General features: G+C 41.2%; 1 protein-coding gene across 1 annotated transcript in view; it reads left to right on the forward strand.

The window, feature by feature from the left end:
* EFNB2 (ephrin B2) overlaps positions 1-15,334 on the forward strand; it is a 45,872-nt gene that overhangs the window by 25,179 nt on the left and 5,359 nt on the right. Inside the window, exons 3-4 of the mRNA XM_030036348.2 lie at positions 14,256-14,348; positions 15,107-15,220. Coding sequence (XP_029892208.1) covers positions 14,256-14,348; positions 15,107-15,220 — 207 coding nt within the window. The remainder of the gene's footprint in view (positions 1-14,255; positions 14,349-15,106; positions 15,221-15,334) is intronic.

A 15,334-nucleotide genomic window follows, 5' to 3' on the forward strand; every position in this document is an offset into this window, starting at 1 on the left:
AAAATCACACTGGCCTTGCAGTAATACTGGAGTGCCTTAGGATATTACTTTCCCTGCTCATTCTGGCATAAACAAATGGCTAATTTATCACTATATTGCTAGCATACTAACCGAGCTGCAGCAGGGGTACCCGTACATTTTAATAGGTTGGACAAAAAAAAAAACCCAACCCTGAAAACCCAGCCATCCTGAAGCTAAAATTCTCGCTTTTCTATCATTCAGGGAGAAAACAATGAACTCAGTGATGTCGGTCTCAGAAACACTAAGAGGGGTAGAAAACTAGGCCAGGGCTCAGCTAGGACACCATTTTACAGAGATACTGGAGCTAGATAGGATTTTAGCAGTTTGTGTTCAAAAGCTCATGACCCGACACAGCCTTGTCAGTTGCAAGTTCTGGTAGTCAGGGCATTTACTGTCATTTTTATAAGTAATATAATACATCTTAATCATGTACGCAAATCAGGCCGCGAATCGTTTGCATACATCCCTATTCCCAGACCTGTAATTTAACAGGTGTGCTCGGGCCCCAAAGGGGAATGCACTGGGTCTCCCACTGACTCCAATACTGCTCGCTCTTTCTTTTCTCTTTCTTTCTTTCTTCCTTCTTTTCTTTCTTTCTTTCTTTTCTGTTTGTTCAGGAGTTTTGAGTTTTGTCTTAATTTGTTAAGGGCCTTTTTTGCGGGGTGGGAGTGCTGTGAAGTGAAAGCAATGATGCATTTTATGTGCCAGGTTTTGATTTTGAAGTATTTTAGGATCTTGTATTCCCTCGACTAAGGGGCATCAAACAAACCTGACACAAGAGTTTACTGAGCCCAGCATCTTTGCAGTGCTTGCTGTGGCTGCGTCTACAGCCTAATCTCACGCTGTTTATGCTGGCAAGCTGTTGTCAGCCCTTTAAGTGTTTAGTGCATTGTCATGTACCTTTATCAACTTGCCATTATTTGAAAACACAGTTTGTTTTCCTGAGGTAATAGTGTGTGGTTTGTGGAGCTGTATTAAACAGTAAAATCTCTACTCAGATTAGGGGGTTAGTCATTTTGGGATGAGGAGTTTTAACACAGGGTGAAGCAGCTTCCTGAACCCTGTGTACTTTTAGGGAAATGTGATTGTACAGGAATTCTTCAAGCCGTAATTTTTATATCATCCAGCTGTATTTGTGATAGGTGTAGCAGAAAGAGATCTTTTCTACTTAATACTCCCTCGGTCTAAGCATATAAAAGATGCAACTTTTCTCATTCCACAATTCACGTTTTTTTAAAAAAGTAAAAATGTAGATGGGTTTCTGATACATTTAATGGTTCTTTAATCCAAAAATAATCTAATCCACTTCTTGGCAAGATATTCCTCAATATGAGTATCAGGGTCCAAAGAGTTAATTCTGTGAACAGCGGTACTTGGTAAGATGATACTGATGGTATTGTGAAAGTGAATAAATGATGTAACAGAGTGTCCTTGCTTTTCTTTTCTTTGCTATCATCAATTTTTGGTTACCGGGAAATTAATGGATGCATTTTCCTACAGTTACCTGATTTCTTTTCAGCAGAACTGGAGAAGGTCAAATGTACTCGAGATCTCAGAAGTATTAATGTTAGATTATCCTAAAATATGCGACCATTTAGCTAACATATCGTAAGTCTCTAAGGAAATCCTTAATCAGATGCATGAAGGAAGATACATCATGCCCAACAACATAAATATCTTTGCGAAGGGCAAAGTTAAGCAGAAGAAGGGTGTGCAGATTTGCAACTCTGATGTTTGCGTTAAAAAGTCTTTTTGTGTCTTTGCATGGTTAGGGAATGAAGTATAGTTTTCTGCTGTTGTGGATGGCTCAGAGCGAGCAACGAGTGTCTTCTCAGTGCTAGGGGACTGATCTGCAAGCACTTGGGTGGTGGTGGAAGCGCGTGCTTCAGCACCTCTCTCAGATGCAGCGTTTCTCGTACAGGAGGGAGACGTGTTAGCATAGCACAAGCGTATACAGTATGCCGAAGATGTTTTCTTCTGGCGAACAGGAGGTGCCCTGAACCCTTCCCGACGAATGCGGCCCTCAGTCAGCGGGCGCGGAGAGCGCGGCGGTGCCCTGGGCGCGGGGGGAGCGCCGGGGAGGCCTGCGGGAAGCAGCGCCGGAGGGAAGGGAGCAGAGCCGCTCGCCGTCCAGCCGCCCTCGCGCTCCCGAGATCGTGAGGCCGAGCGAGCACGTTCCCTGCTCTCTTCCTCTCTTCTTTTGCATAAGTAAAATGAAGATTACGGGCTGGCATCATCAGCATTAAAAACTAAGTCGCCTGCGATGAAGTCTCCACCTGTTCAAAATTGGTGAAAGAATGGCTTGAGGCTTGGGAAGAGGCTACAGGGTGGTCCGAGAAAAGGTTCCTCTCAAATGCTTGCTCTGCCTGCGACCTCGTTAGCCAAGCTTGCCAAGCTAACGATGCTCGTTGGCTTTGACATTGGCAAAACGGAGTACGCAGCTTCCCTTAAATGTTTTTTGTCAACTTTTTTCTAGTGACCCACTTACATAATCGGCCTCTGGTTTAAATTAAAAAACATACATATATATATATATTTGATCCCTGACTGATTTAAAGGTTTATACTGGCTAGTAGCGCTACGGTTTGGATAACTGCTTTAATGGTACTGTGGCTTTTGAAATTGAAACAGTCATTCTGAAACTTTAGCATTAGCTGGGTTTGAAAAAATCACAAGGCTTTTTATGTTTTCACTTTGTCATTCTGTTACAATTAAAGGGCAATAACTGTCTGAGGAAGAACACATTAAAGGACAGTATAGATTGTGCCCTGAAATACGGCCCAGCTGGGAAGAGTAAATCTCTTTGCGTGGCCAAATAGATTTACATTAAAATGTTATTTTAGTATTCTGACCAAACAGTTTAAGCGCTGGTTGATCTGGCTGGCTGGGCATTCTGACACCTCTCTGAGGCAGGTTTCAGTCCGCAGCCCCCTGCCACCTCCCAAACACCTAGCGAGAGCTACCCGAAGGCAAACAGTAGGTTTTCCTTTGTTTGGAGGTTAATTCCAAACTAGCCAAAAAGGGGACAAAAACTGTATCAGCATTTCAATTCCATTTCTTTTGCAACAAAGACATTTTTCATGCTTCTTGTTAAAGACTCTGTGGTCCAGGAATCTATTGTTCTTTATTTTTTGGTGGTGGTGGCGGAGTTGATGAAAGCCTATGTGATAATAGCCGCCCCGATTCCAGTTGTAGAAAGATCACATTTTTTTCTTTCCTTTCTCCTCCTCCTGCCTCAGAAAATTAGATAAATGATTTCTTCTTAGTGCAAAATGATATCCAGAGGTCAGTCTTTGACTTTGCTGAGAGTCTTTTAAGCAATATATCAGCAATACCACTTAGCTCTTGTTGAATTAAATATAAATACAGCTCATACAAATAATATTATTGGAGAAAAAAATCAGTCTGTGCAGCTTCAGATTTCTAACAGAGTCTAAGACCTACAGGATTAATGGAGTCATGGTCCTTTGGGGTTTTGTCCCAGACCACACAGGTCTTGTAAGAGAATAAGGCTATTTTAGATTGATGGACTTTGTTCATATTTGGTGCCATTACCTAGGCAATACCGACCGTTTATCTCCTTTAAAGTAGACAGAGATAGTTCAGCAGGAAATCTTTTATTATTTCTCTATTCCTAAGGGAAGGAAATGACAGATAGGAAGGCTCAGTTTGTTAATTGATGGCATCTTGTGAAAAAATACATTTATCCTCCCCCACACCCCCCCAGGTATTCCAGATAGATATAGAATCAGATGAAAATGAAGAATAATTATTCAGACTGGAAGAAAGAATTATTCAGGAAATACTTAGGAATTAAACAGGTTTTAAAAATTCATAGGAAGCTGTTTAATATTTTTAGTCACTATTTATTTTTCTCATTTTTTTTAGTTCCTCATAAACAATTTATAAATACTGGAAATACGGTACATTCACAAAGAAAGATAGAATATTCTCACTTAGAAGTCTTTATATATATAGTATACATATCAACAATAAGGGTCACTTGAAGTGCTTTGCAAAAACCAGCTTAAACCCTGATCTTCTACACGTTGTATATGTTCTTAGATTTACACATACATCCTTAATAGGACTACATCCAGAAGAAGGTTGTGTTGAGTGTGTATTTTATGCTTTATATGCAGGGTGTGAGTAACTGTTTAAATCAAGAGGGTGTGTATTGGGGAGACATGCCATGCTATGAGGAAAGTACCTGTCTAAACTGAAACTTAGAAGTGCACTAGCACAGTGAAACACATTTAACTTTCGTTTTGTACCTAAGTTTGGTGATGAGCATTTATGTCCTCAAGTGGGATGATCAGTCTTTATTTTATACAGGTGCTTTTATTATATCTGTTACATATCGTGTCCTAAAATAAAAGAGCAGGAACTGCATAAGTGTTTATAAAGGCTTTAATGAAATTTAAATACTTTGCCTCATTAAAGTCTTCACATAGCTGGATTGGAGGGAAATACGTACTTTTGCCAGAGACCTGCATTAGCTAAAACACAGGGTTGAAATGGTTGAAAAACAGGGTTAAATGTCAGTTCAGACTCTCTTTCCTGACTTCAGTCAATCCTGGAAACTTTGGAGGGCGATTATTTCAGGATTTATTTCTGATAAATCAGACTGTAAAACTAAGCCCTGGTAGGCAGTCTTCCAGTTGCTTTTTTTCAGTCTCAAGGAAATGATGCAAATATTTCTGTGAGTAAAAGCAGGATTAGGCTTAAGGTAGTCTTAGCAGTTCTTGGAGAAGAGTCCGTATTAAGCTGATAAGGCTGGTTTTAAAAAGCATGTTCAGATCTTTGTTAGCACGATTCATCTGTTTTCCGTTCACTAGATAAAGACAGCAAAAATAACTAAACCGCAGCATCAGACTAGTCTTTTGTGTGCTCACCGAGCTGCTGTGAGAGAAGCAGAGGTCTGAATCCAGATCCTGCCGGGGAGACCGAGGGGGACCTGTTTTTTTGAGTATTTCACGTTGGCACGTAAACGCGCTCGACCGCAACGGTGCGGTTGATGGCGGAATCACAGGATGGCTGAGCTTGGACGGCACCCCTGGACATCACCCAGTCCGGCTCAAGCCCTTGCTGGAGCAGGCTGGGCTGCAGCCAGTTGCCCGCGACCGTGTCCAGCCGCGTAAGTCCCGTAAGTCCGGCTCCGTCGCGTACCGGGGAGCCCATGCCTGCGGCCGCGGAGGGAAGGATCCCTTCGCTCCCTCGGCCGGCTGGCAGCGCCCTGCCGAACGCGGACCGGGGGCCGCTGGCCGCCTTCGGCGCAAGGGCACGTCGCTGGCTCGTGGTCGGCGTGGTGTCCACCGGGACCCCCGCCGCCTCTTCTGCCAAGCTGCTTCGTGGGTGTTTGGCCCCAGCCCGTGCTGGAACTCAAGTCCAGCTGCCGTCCAGGGGCTGCCGCAGCAGATCTGGTAGCAGAATCAAGGTGTTAATTAAATAATCTGTGTCGCAAAAGAAAAAAAAAAAAAAAGGGCTTACTAATGTTACACTATTGAAGGTCTAGTGAAATATTAAAATCTGTATGAACCTAGCTATTAAAAGTATCAGTTCTCCTCTCTAGCTATGACTTTTAAAAATTCTGAATGCTGGAGGATTAACATATCCCTCCCATCAGAGTTTCTTAAAAAGAACCGAGATGTGCCTATGTAATAATTTCTGAAGAAGCTAAACCCCTTAATTTCTTATGGTGAGTATTTGAACTAGAGGTCCTGTAGCACTTTGGAAATTCAGATTGCTTTATTTCAGCAATGTTCCCTCATTAAGTTTTACTCTGTGGGTATTTTAAAGTTCTAAACACAAACATAAGCATACTGCAATCAAAACAGTGCTTAGCTTCTGATCTTTGCCAAATGCACCGTCATCCAATGGTATCATAATTGATCTTGGTACTAAGGTGCCAAACTCTGTGTTGCTGAAGGATAGTGAGATGATGTAAATAGCTTTTTGTGTTTTGCAATAAAGCACACTTTTATTGTGCTTGATGTAAAAGCAGGAGATGAAGGTATTCTTTTATTGAAGCAAACATGTGGAAAATTGCTCTAGATTGTTATAGTACAGAGCATCTCCCCTGAAAGGAATGAGGTTCATCTATAGGGCAAACTCCGACTGTGGCACTTTATTGGGGTTACTCCTGGACTCTGTGTGGTCAAAGCAAATAACATCATGTCCATCTAAACTGTTATAACCATGAGACTGGCACATTTTCTCATCTATAGTGTTATATTCTAAACTGTCACTAGGCATTAACTCAGCCGCTGGTGAAGTCCTACCACCTAGAGATGAACTCTGCCTCAAAATGATGTTTTCCACTTCAGTGCTACTCGTATAGCAATTACTGGGTCATTAATATCATTGCATGCAATTAGTGACAGTAGAATGAGCAAGAGGTTTGTTATTTAATATGAACTTTCACTATAACCCTTTCTTATCCAACTGCTACAGACAGAAACCAGAGAGATTTTCAAGGCAGATGAACATCCTTGAAGAGTGGTGTTGCGTTTGTATGATACAGAAAAGAGGTCCTCATTTAATGTTAAAGCTTCTGCTTTTGTTTCCAGCAAGCCTGCTTGTCATTAGCAACAATCAGTGTAACCTGAATGCTAACTAATTCTATTAGTTATGTTCAGCTGAACTGTTAAGCAAAGCTTGCTGTGGCACTGGGGAGATGTTTCTCCCCATCAGTGAGAGGCTTTTGCCAGTAGTGTGCAGGGAGAAAGGATAGACTTACGTAAAATACCTGTTTGTGGTTGGTGAAGTTAACTAGGTAGTGATCTGTTTTAGATGCATACTTTCTGATATACGCTGAATACATCATAATTAGTGGGCTTACATCTGCCACAGTTACTTCAGTGCTCACCAATGTATAATTTGTTTATGTAAACTAGAAGCAACCATGTGTGCAGTAGATCATTATCTGACAACATTTCTCAGAGTATGTGAAATATAGAACTGAAATACTTTCAGAAATGCTTAACTGTCATGAAAGACTTAAATTGTCATTCATGGTGATACAGCATTGAGATGCTTTTATTTCTTCTTTTTTTTTATATAACCTCTAAACCATTCCAAGAGAATTTTGCAAAGGGACACTTGACAGCAGTGAGGCAAGCAGGATTTTGTTGTGGGTGGGTAGATGCTGTGACCTTCTGTAATGGATAATAATTCAGCAAATAGTTTACTGTTTAGTACACTTCAGCTGTGGTGTTCCTTAACCCAGAGATAAAGTGGTGCTGTTTTTAAAATGACAGGCAGCAGAAACCAGTCGGAGCTCACAGCTTTTTTGATACTTTCCAACTCCATCTTGCTCGCTGTCTCTTTTTCCCTTTATGGAAAGACCTTGTTGACATAAAGGGCCTTTTTTTTTTTACCACCTGTATTCTTGTTGTATGATGCCGTGTCTCCCTGGAATTAATAGAATCATTCTGAATGTAGGAAACTTCACAAGAACTCTCTCCCTATTTTGTGCTTAATGCTTGGGCGGTCATTCTCAGTTGGACGACATGAGATGCGGGAAAGAGAGTCTATGGATTTCCAGAGGTGTGCCTGGAATTAAGCAGTTGGTATATACCGAGGTATATTACACTACAGAACTGATTGGCTCTGTCTTGTTTGTGTCCTCCATGTTGCATCCCCCCCAAAAAATTGAAACAGTAATAAAATCTGTCCCTGTCTTAACATACGAATACAAGCGGGGAATTTTATGGGGAATTATATAAAGACCCCTATATCATGAGTCCCATCTAAGTATCACAAGTCACGCCATTCGCATTTGGACAAGATACATTTTAGAGCAGTGGTTAGAAAAGTGAATCACTCAAGTTTCACTGCAGAGCCTTTGTCTTCTTCCAGGCAAGAAGAGGCCTGTTTTTTATTTTACTTCATTTTGTTCTGGTTTTAGCTTGACTGGGGAGAGCATTGCTGCTTACTTGCTGTGCAGAGTATAACTTGTGGATCCTGTTTAGATATAAATCCTGAGACATATGACATAGGACTTAATTTAAAAAACAACAAGGATGAGAAGCGGAAAAGAAGAAGGGAGAATTCTTGTCCTTTCCTTCGCATAGAAGTTTTGCCTTGTGGGTGGATAGACGGGAAAAAAGACTGGCTTCAAGAGTATTTATAAATACTCCATAAGCTTTAGTTTAAGAAAAAAAATCTATCTTAATTTGAAGAAATGTGTGGAATAAGATTGAGAGAATGAGTTGCTGAATGGCCTTTGGGTTGAGAAACTCTTCAAAATTCTGCTGCCACCTTGGCTTTGCAAGTAGGACAAATGAAAAAGCAGATGTTAGGAAAATGCAAAATTATTGGTAAACCATTTTTATACATTTTTCGTTACAGTCTCGCTGTCCTAAATCGTATTAATTGAGCAAAATCAGCAGGTTTTTATCTTTTTTTATTAAGGATCCTTTTTTGTCTCTATAAGATCAGTAGAAAAGTTAGGATATGGTTTTTTTGTCTGTAGATAGAAACACAGACAACATGTTGAGACTTGTCAGTGCAACTATTCCTAATGCATTTCAGTTTTAGCACTTGTGGTCCAGGTTTGGGACTGCTGTTAGTTAAATTTTGGAAGACAATTTCACTTTTTTAAAAAGTGAAGATTTCAGTGTCAGTCTCATTTTTTGTCACTACAAGCAAGGGTAAACCGTTAGTTGCTAGTAGTTGAAATTAGTATATTTATCTTCTCTTCAAACTTTCTGCAGCTCACCCAATGTAGTGTTTGCCAAGCTACCTGTTCTTTGGTGAGTGGCCTGAACAATTTCTTTTGGTTGTTTCAGATCTCCATGCAGATCTGGCATTGCTACTAAGTGGGAGGAAAAAAAAAAAAAGAATTTAATTTCATTTAATTAAAACACTCTTTCTATTACCTCAGCTGCCTTGTTCTTCATCCCTGGCTGGTCTAGAAACAACCTCCGTGTTGTGATCTGTGATTTGTGGTTTCGCAGTGTGTGATTTCTGGTGTTCTTAAACCTGTCCCATAAATTTAGATAATTTATGGGAAAGAAGAATTATTTATTCGGTGCTTTACTAAGAGAGTCATTAAAAGGACCAAAAGCAGATGAAAGCAGCCAGAGCACAAACACACGATGCCTGGCCAAAATAGTGTTCTATTACTTAATAAAATAAAAAACCCTCAAAAGCTTTACATGCGCTTAGTAATCCCGTGAGTGCATATGAGATCAAGTGCAGCTTTGCTTTAAGAATAACTTCTTACTACTGTTGGATCTAAAGCTTTCGTGGATTTTTGCTGCTGTTTAGGCTTTTCCATTCCATTTCTAAGCACAGCTGGGGAAAAGTGGAGATGGGTAGGGTTATTTGATTTTATTTAGCTCTTGATTTTGAGAAACCTGTTTTCTGATGCTGAGTTCAAGCAGTATTTAAGAAAAAAAATGGTGAAAATCACTAACATTGGAGAGTAGTGATCTACCCCAAAGAAACCTTTAATTCTCATTTTTCTATTAACAGATCCACACCAGCAGCAATTAATTCTTGATGACCTTGTCTTTGATACACTGCCAAATGGCTTGTATCATCCAGCACATGGAGGGGGGACAAAACCAATTTTGCCCTCACCCATCAGTTGACATCGCTACTCATTCATTCCTATAGTCTGTGGTTTAAGGTCCATTTAGTTTTCACAGGAAAATTAAGTACGACAATCACAATTTCTCTCTGCAGCTATGTAGTCCATTTCATATTCAAGCTCTAGAAAGAAATGTGTTATAAAGTTGTGTTGGTTCAAAGGATGTGACATTTAATTTGCAAGTAGGTAGTGTTTTTCATAATCCTAAAACATAAAAGTAGGGGTAGTAATTGTGGCAGAATTAAGAGGCTGAGATTTTTGTCTGCTGGTGTTTTCTTTAAAGTAATAGTCATGGCATTTTTTCATTTTGTAATGTGTGTTTTTAGGAGCGAAGGAAGCTGACTTTTTGTGACTGTGCCTTCATTTCTAATCTCTTTGTGAATGAAAAGCTATATACAGGCACAAATCCAGCAGCTTAATTCTCCATCTGATTAGAGCAATGTTACCAACCTGATAGATTGAAAACAGCCAAGATCCATGCAGTGGCTTAGCCTGCTGGGAGGTAGAGTAATAACAATCAAATGAAGATATATTAAAATGTAATATTACTTCCTCTCCACGGGGACTGTATAAGAATCATAGCCAGGAACTATTCTTGTCAGCTGACTCTCTTTCGCTCACTGATTCCCTGCCTCTGCATTTATGACTAATGCATTTCATACAATAAATACTTGTGAAGTTTTAAAAGCAAATAAATGTAGAACATCATACATTGATTTATGTGAGTTCCGGGGGTTTTGTTTGTTTGTTTGTTTGTTTGTTTGTTAATAATTTATATATTTCGAAGAAGGGAAGGGAGAGCTGGAATGAAATTCTTTGGTCTGAATAATTTCATTTCCTCTTCTGTAAGGGAGAGGATATGTTAAGGCAGTGGTTTACGAAACTGAAAATGTGTACTAGCTTCTCCAAAGTGAGTATGTATCAGCAGACTCTTAACTATAATTTTGTAAGAAGTCAGTTTTTTCTGAAAGTTGAAAACCCAAACTGATACTCCTTATAAAATGGCAGCTGCTGTTATATTCAGGGAATGCAGACACACAGTGTTTATACGGAGCTCGAACATCATTTTTGACTGACTCCTGTAAACATTGCCTATAAATTATTATGATTTTGTCAGAAAGTCTTAAAATTAATAGAGATTTTAGGGCAATTATATGTGTTTATTTATAGATGTGGATAAACTGCTGACTGAATAATTTAGTGCGCTTTTGACTGTAATTATTAGTTTTGCAATTGACACCAGCGGAACAGGACAGGTCTTAGAAAATCAGAGGTACCTATCCATCAAAAAGATGTAAAAACGTTTTGCTGCCTGTTTAGCAACATTGTAGTTACTTTTAGTTTCCTATGTCTTGCTGTATTAAGTGAAGTGTGGCATCCTGAGAACATTTAATACTCATGAGAAACTTCATATTAATCATTAATTATGTTTATTAATGTTAATATTTAAGTAGTATCTAGTCTTCTTAGCACAGGGCTGTGTATGGTAGTTTGTGTGTGAGTAATGGCCTCTAAAATATACCCATATTTAGACCTAAATATAAAAAAAACCAAACCTGTTCTTTTTTATATATATGTATATAAAAATAAACTGGATGGAAGGCCGAGAATTTGATCATATAAACACACCAGAGGGTAGTAGCATTTCCATTTTACGTGCAAGGAATTTGTGTTACGTTTCTGTGTTTATACCCGCAACTCTTTGTCACCTACGCTTTTTTTTTTTGGCAATACCCTTTCAGTGTGAGCAGAGCTCCAGGTACAGGGTCCCATTCCTGCTGAAGCGTGAGTACGGTGGGGGAGCTTACATGATAGCGGGTATAATTTTCATTTGGAGATCAATACAGAAAGGCAGCGGCAAGTGTTTGAGGAATATTTTGTACCCAATCCCTTGTTTGACTTCTGCACACTAAACTGTCAAGGGACATTAGCAGTATGAAACTGTTTTCTCCGATGTCCCAGGTTACTTCTTTTTCTCCATGCAGCTCTTCAAAGCTTGAAACTATGTGTTTAAAACTACCCACTTTCTTCCTGGTACGCTAGGGATATATGAGGTTATATTTCGATAGCCTTAATGAATTTTGAAAAATAATTTCCTCCAGTGGCCTTGGGTAATTGTCAGTTTAATTACAGGGAGAAGCTGAGATGGAAACTTTGCTTTGTCACTGAAATGCTCCTCTTTGAAAATTCCCCGGTTCTCAGGACGTACCAGTCTCTACTCTGAGCTATAACGTAGGCTTTTCGAAAACCCCTTGAAGAACTGTGGAAAAATTGAATACTTCTGCAAATTCATTCATCTGACATCAAAGCTATAAAGCATTCTTTCAGCAAGCAGGCGAGGCAGATTGCGCTCACATAGGCACACAACCAGACTCATTGTGCATCTGGGCCTTCCCGTTTGGAGACTGTATTTGAAGTAATTTTGCATTCTTTTTGCCATCTTACTTTCTTATTCTGTACTGTGGTCAGACTGCATCCTCTGCATCTTATTGAGGTCTCCTGCTCTGTGGGTTAAATGGATAGGCCTTTAAAGAATAAAAAGGCATTGATGTTCAGAAGAAGCAGCACTCTATTCAATTAAAATCAAGTAGAAGGTGCTTAAGGAGATGTGAGCCCCCGTCGCCTTGATTGAAAAACAAACGAAGAATATAAAAAAATGCAAGACAAAGTCAGTATTTATTAGTTGTACTTTCAGTTGATGCTCAGCTTTGGTATTTCTATTTACTGCTTTTTTTCCCTTGTCCTTGTGCTGGTACATTGGCAAATAGGTCATAAAAACCACTTTCAGCAAAGACACATTTGATTTATGTCCAGAACTGGTTCTTAGTATTGATTTTTTTTCCCTCTGGAAAAAAACAAAAGAAAACAAAACTATATGTCTCCATTATTTTCTGAGCCTGGCAATGCAGTGGCACATTTCAGATCGGCTTTTATCTTAAATTACTCATTGTGCTCTTTTATATTTTAAAAAGTCTTTTTTGCAAGTTGGAAAAAAAAGAAGTAGTTGCATGTATGGCCTTTGTCACGTTTTTACAGGGGGAGGGAACAAGAGGAGGAACTGGGAGGGACCAAGTATGAGGAGAAGGGAATTTTGGGAAAAGAAAGCACAATTTAGGGAGTTTTTATGGTGGCTGTAATTTGAGTTAGTCACAAAAGAGGCAGAAGTGGAACAAAACCAAGAAGTAGATCAAAGGCAAGGAAGCAGGGTTCAGCGGTATGGGGTTTATATCTTCACGGCTAGAGAGAAGATTAGAGCAAGAAAAATACTGCCATGGGGCTAGGAGGACATTGTGAAGGAAAAAGGAAATACACGTGGGCTGCATTTGAAAGAAAATCCCCAAGGAAGGCGAAAGAGAAGGAGTGAGAATTAAAAACAAAGATCTGAACAGTGTGAAGCCCTGGCTGAATTAGATCCCGAGCTGAAAGGAGAGGGGCAGAGGCAGGAGAGTGCTGCTTAAGCAGTTCGCCGCAGCCACGGCAGGCAGCGAGCTCCGTTATATCCCGTTTTCTGTTTGTTTTCTCCGGCTGGCGGTCTGGTGCCGGCGCACGTGCGCGCACCCGCCCGCGCGGGCGTCCTGGGCCTCGGATGAAACGGCTCCAAGAAACGACGGTGAAATTCCCACCCCCGGGACAGCCGGGGCGGGAGAAGCCCCGCTGCCTTCCCCACGTAGCGGAGCCGGAGCCCGCCGCCCGCGGCCGGGGCAGCAGCCCGCGCGCCGACGTGGCCGGTGCTTGGCGCGGTGCGGGGCGGCCGCGGTGCCCGGCGCTGAGGAGCTCTCGAGTAGTTTTCCGGCGGCTCTTGGGGGTTTGCAAGCGGCAGCCGGCTCGGGCGGCAGCGGAGGGGAACCCCTAGACCGTGACTCGACGTTTCGGGTTCTCCAAGGCAGCTGCGCTTGGCGCGTAAATCGCGTGGCAGCGTCGGCTCGCGGCGGGGTCGCGCGGTTCCAGCCGGCGCCTAGATAGGCGAGAACAATATGAACGCAGGGGAAAGCACCCGTTTGTTTGTAACGAGCTAAAAGGTTTCCGTGAGAATAGAGCGTACTCCCCTCCGCCCCCGCGGAGGCTCCTCAATGCTGAGAAAAGTGAGATTGTACTTTAAAATATTAAATGGTTTTCCAATCGGCACAGAATCTCAGCTTTCGCCTGGGTCTTTTGTATGCGTTCACTTCTTCCAGCAGGAGATTTGTAATAGAGGAAGCAGGTGTAACGTGGTGATTATAAAGATATTGTTGGGGAAAAAAAAAAAGGGGGGGTGAATTTTCAGTGCTTTGCTCCTCTGAGGCTGCCAGGGCTTCCTTTTCAGCTGAGTCCCTCACCTTTTAGCAAGGTGCAGTGTTTTCGGCCAAGTCAGTCAGTCAGTCAGTCAATTGTGCATAGGAAAAAAGGTTGCTGGGTAAATTTGAAACCTTGATAACACATTCCTCCATTTGTGTATATTGTACGGCTTACCAATGTATTCATTCCTTTGGCTTTCAACATTTCACAACTTTCCATAGGTCAGCCCGAGCAACAAGAACAGGTCCTGGTAGATTGAAAGATTTCCGCTTTCAGACACTCATGTTCACATCACTTTGCCTGTTGATTTTCCGATTTTTATTTATTTTTATTTTTTTATTTTTCTTTTATTTTTAATCAGCAACATCAAATGGGTCTTTGGAGGGCCTGGATAACCAGGAGGGAGGGGTGTGCCAGACAAAAACCATGAAGATCCTCATGAAAGTTGGACAAGGTAAAGACCATCTGCTGTTTCATGAACTCACTTTGATCAGTCTCAATGTCCTTTTAGTTTTCAGGCTTCTTTTAGTGGTGTAGAGCAGAGAGCCAGCCGACTCCAGTGTGGTCATTCCTCCTCGATAGTCTGAAAGCAAAGCCTATTTTCTCTTCCTCAGCTACTGACAGATTTCTACAGAAGGAGGGTTAGCGTAATAAGATCTCTTCACCGGAGAGATCCCTAGAAGGAAAGGTCACCTGGGAGTAGTGTGTTTTAGTCATTTTTATTTTTATTTTAAAAACAAAAGCCACAACTCTGCTGCTCAAAATTATTTAAAATACATGAAAGGAGGGAAGCTAATATTTCTATAGTTTGCTTGTTATGAATTCTGATTACAGAGAGGTTTTTGTTCATTGTCTCTTTTCACATATAGATAACCTATTGTGCAGGAAGAAAGAATTATTCTTCTAAGTAGAAGTTGGTTTAATAGTCAATCAGCATCCTCAGTTAAACCGAAATGTCATCTGCAAAGCTTTTCTTGCCAATTACAGGAATCCCTATAGTTTCTGCAGATGGCCTCACAATTTAAACCTCTGAAATAACTAATATAACCATTTTGCTTTAAAAGGGAAATTACGTTCTTATATCTCCCAGTCCTTTGCATAAAGATTCTTCTGTTCAAAACCATTCGTGTCTCACGAGGTACCTAGAGCCGGCTTATAAGGCTCCGTACCATCAAGCGCCGAAGCTGCATGAGTTCCCTTTCTCTCCCCCAGATCCCAACTCGGCGGGGCTGCCCCGGCACACGGATCCCACCAAGCGCCCCGAGCAGGAAGCTGGCACCAACGGGAAGAGTTCCACCACCAGCCCCTTTGTGAAGGACCACTCAGGTAGGTGTGGTGGGGCTTGTGCCTGCCATCGGGCTCTGGCGGAGTCTCCTCCTTTTTCCCCAAATGCCTTTTATTTTACCGTTAAAGTGCCAGAAAAACGAATGTTTTCATACT

Source organism: Aquila chrysaetos, chromosome 14 (genome assembly GCF_900496995.4).
Source record: "Aquila chrysaetos chrysaetos chromosome 14, bAquChr1.4, whole genome shotgun sequence".
In the NCBI taxonomy this organism is placed as follows: Eukaryota; Metazoa; Chordata; class Aves; order Accipitriformes; family Accipitridae; genus Aquila; species Aquila chrysaetos.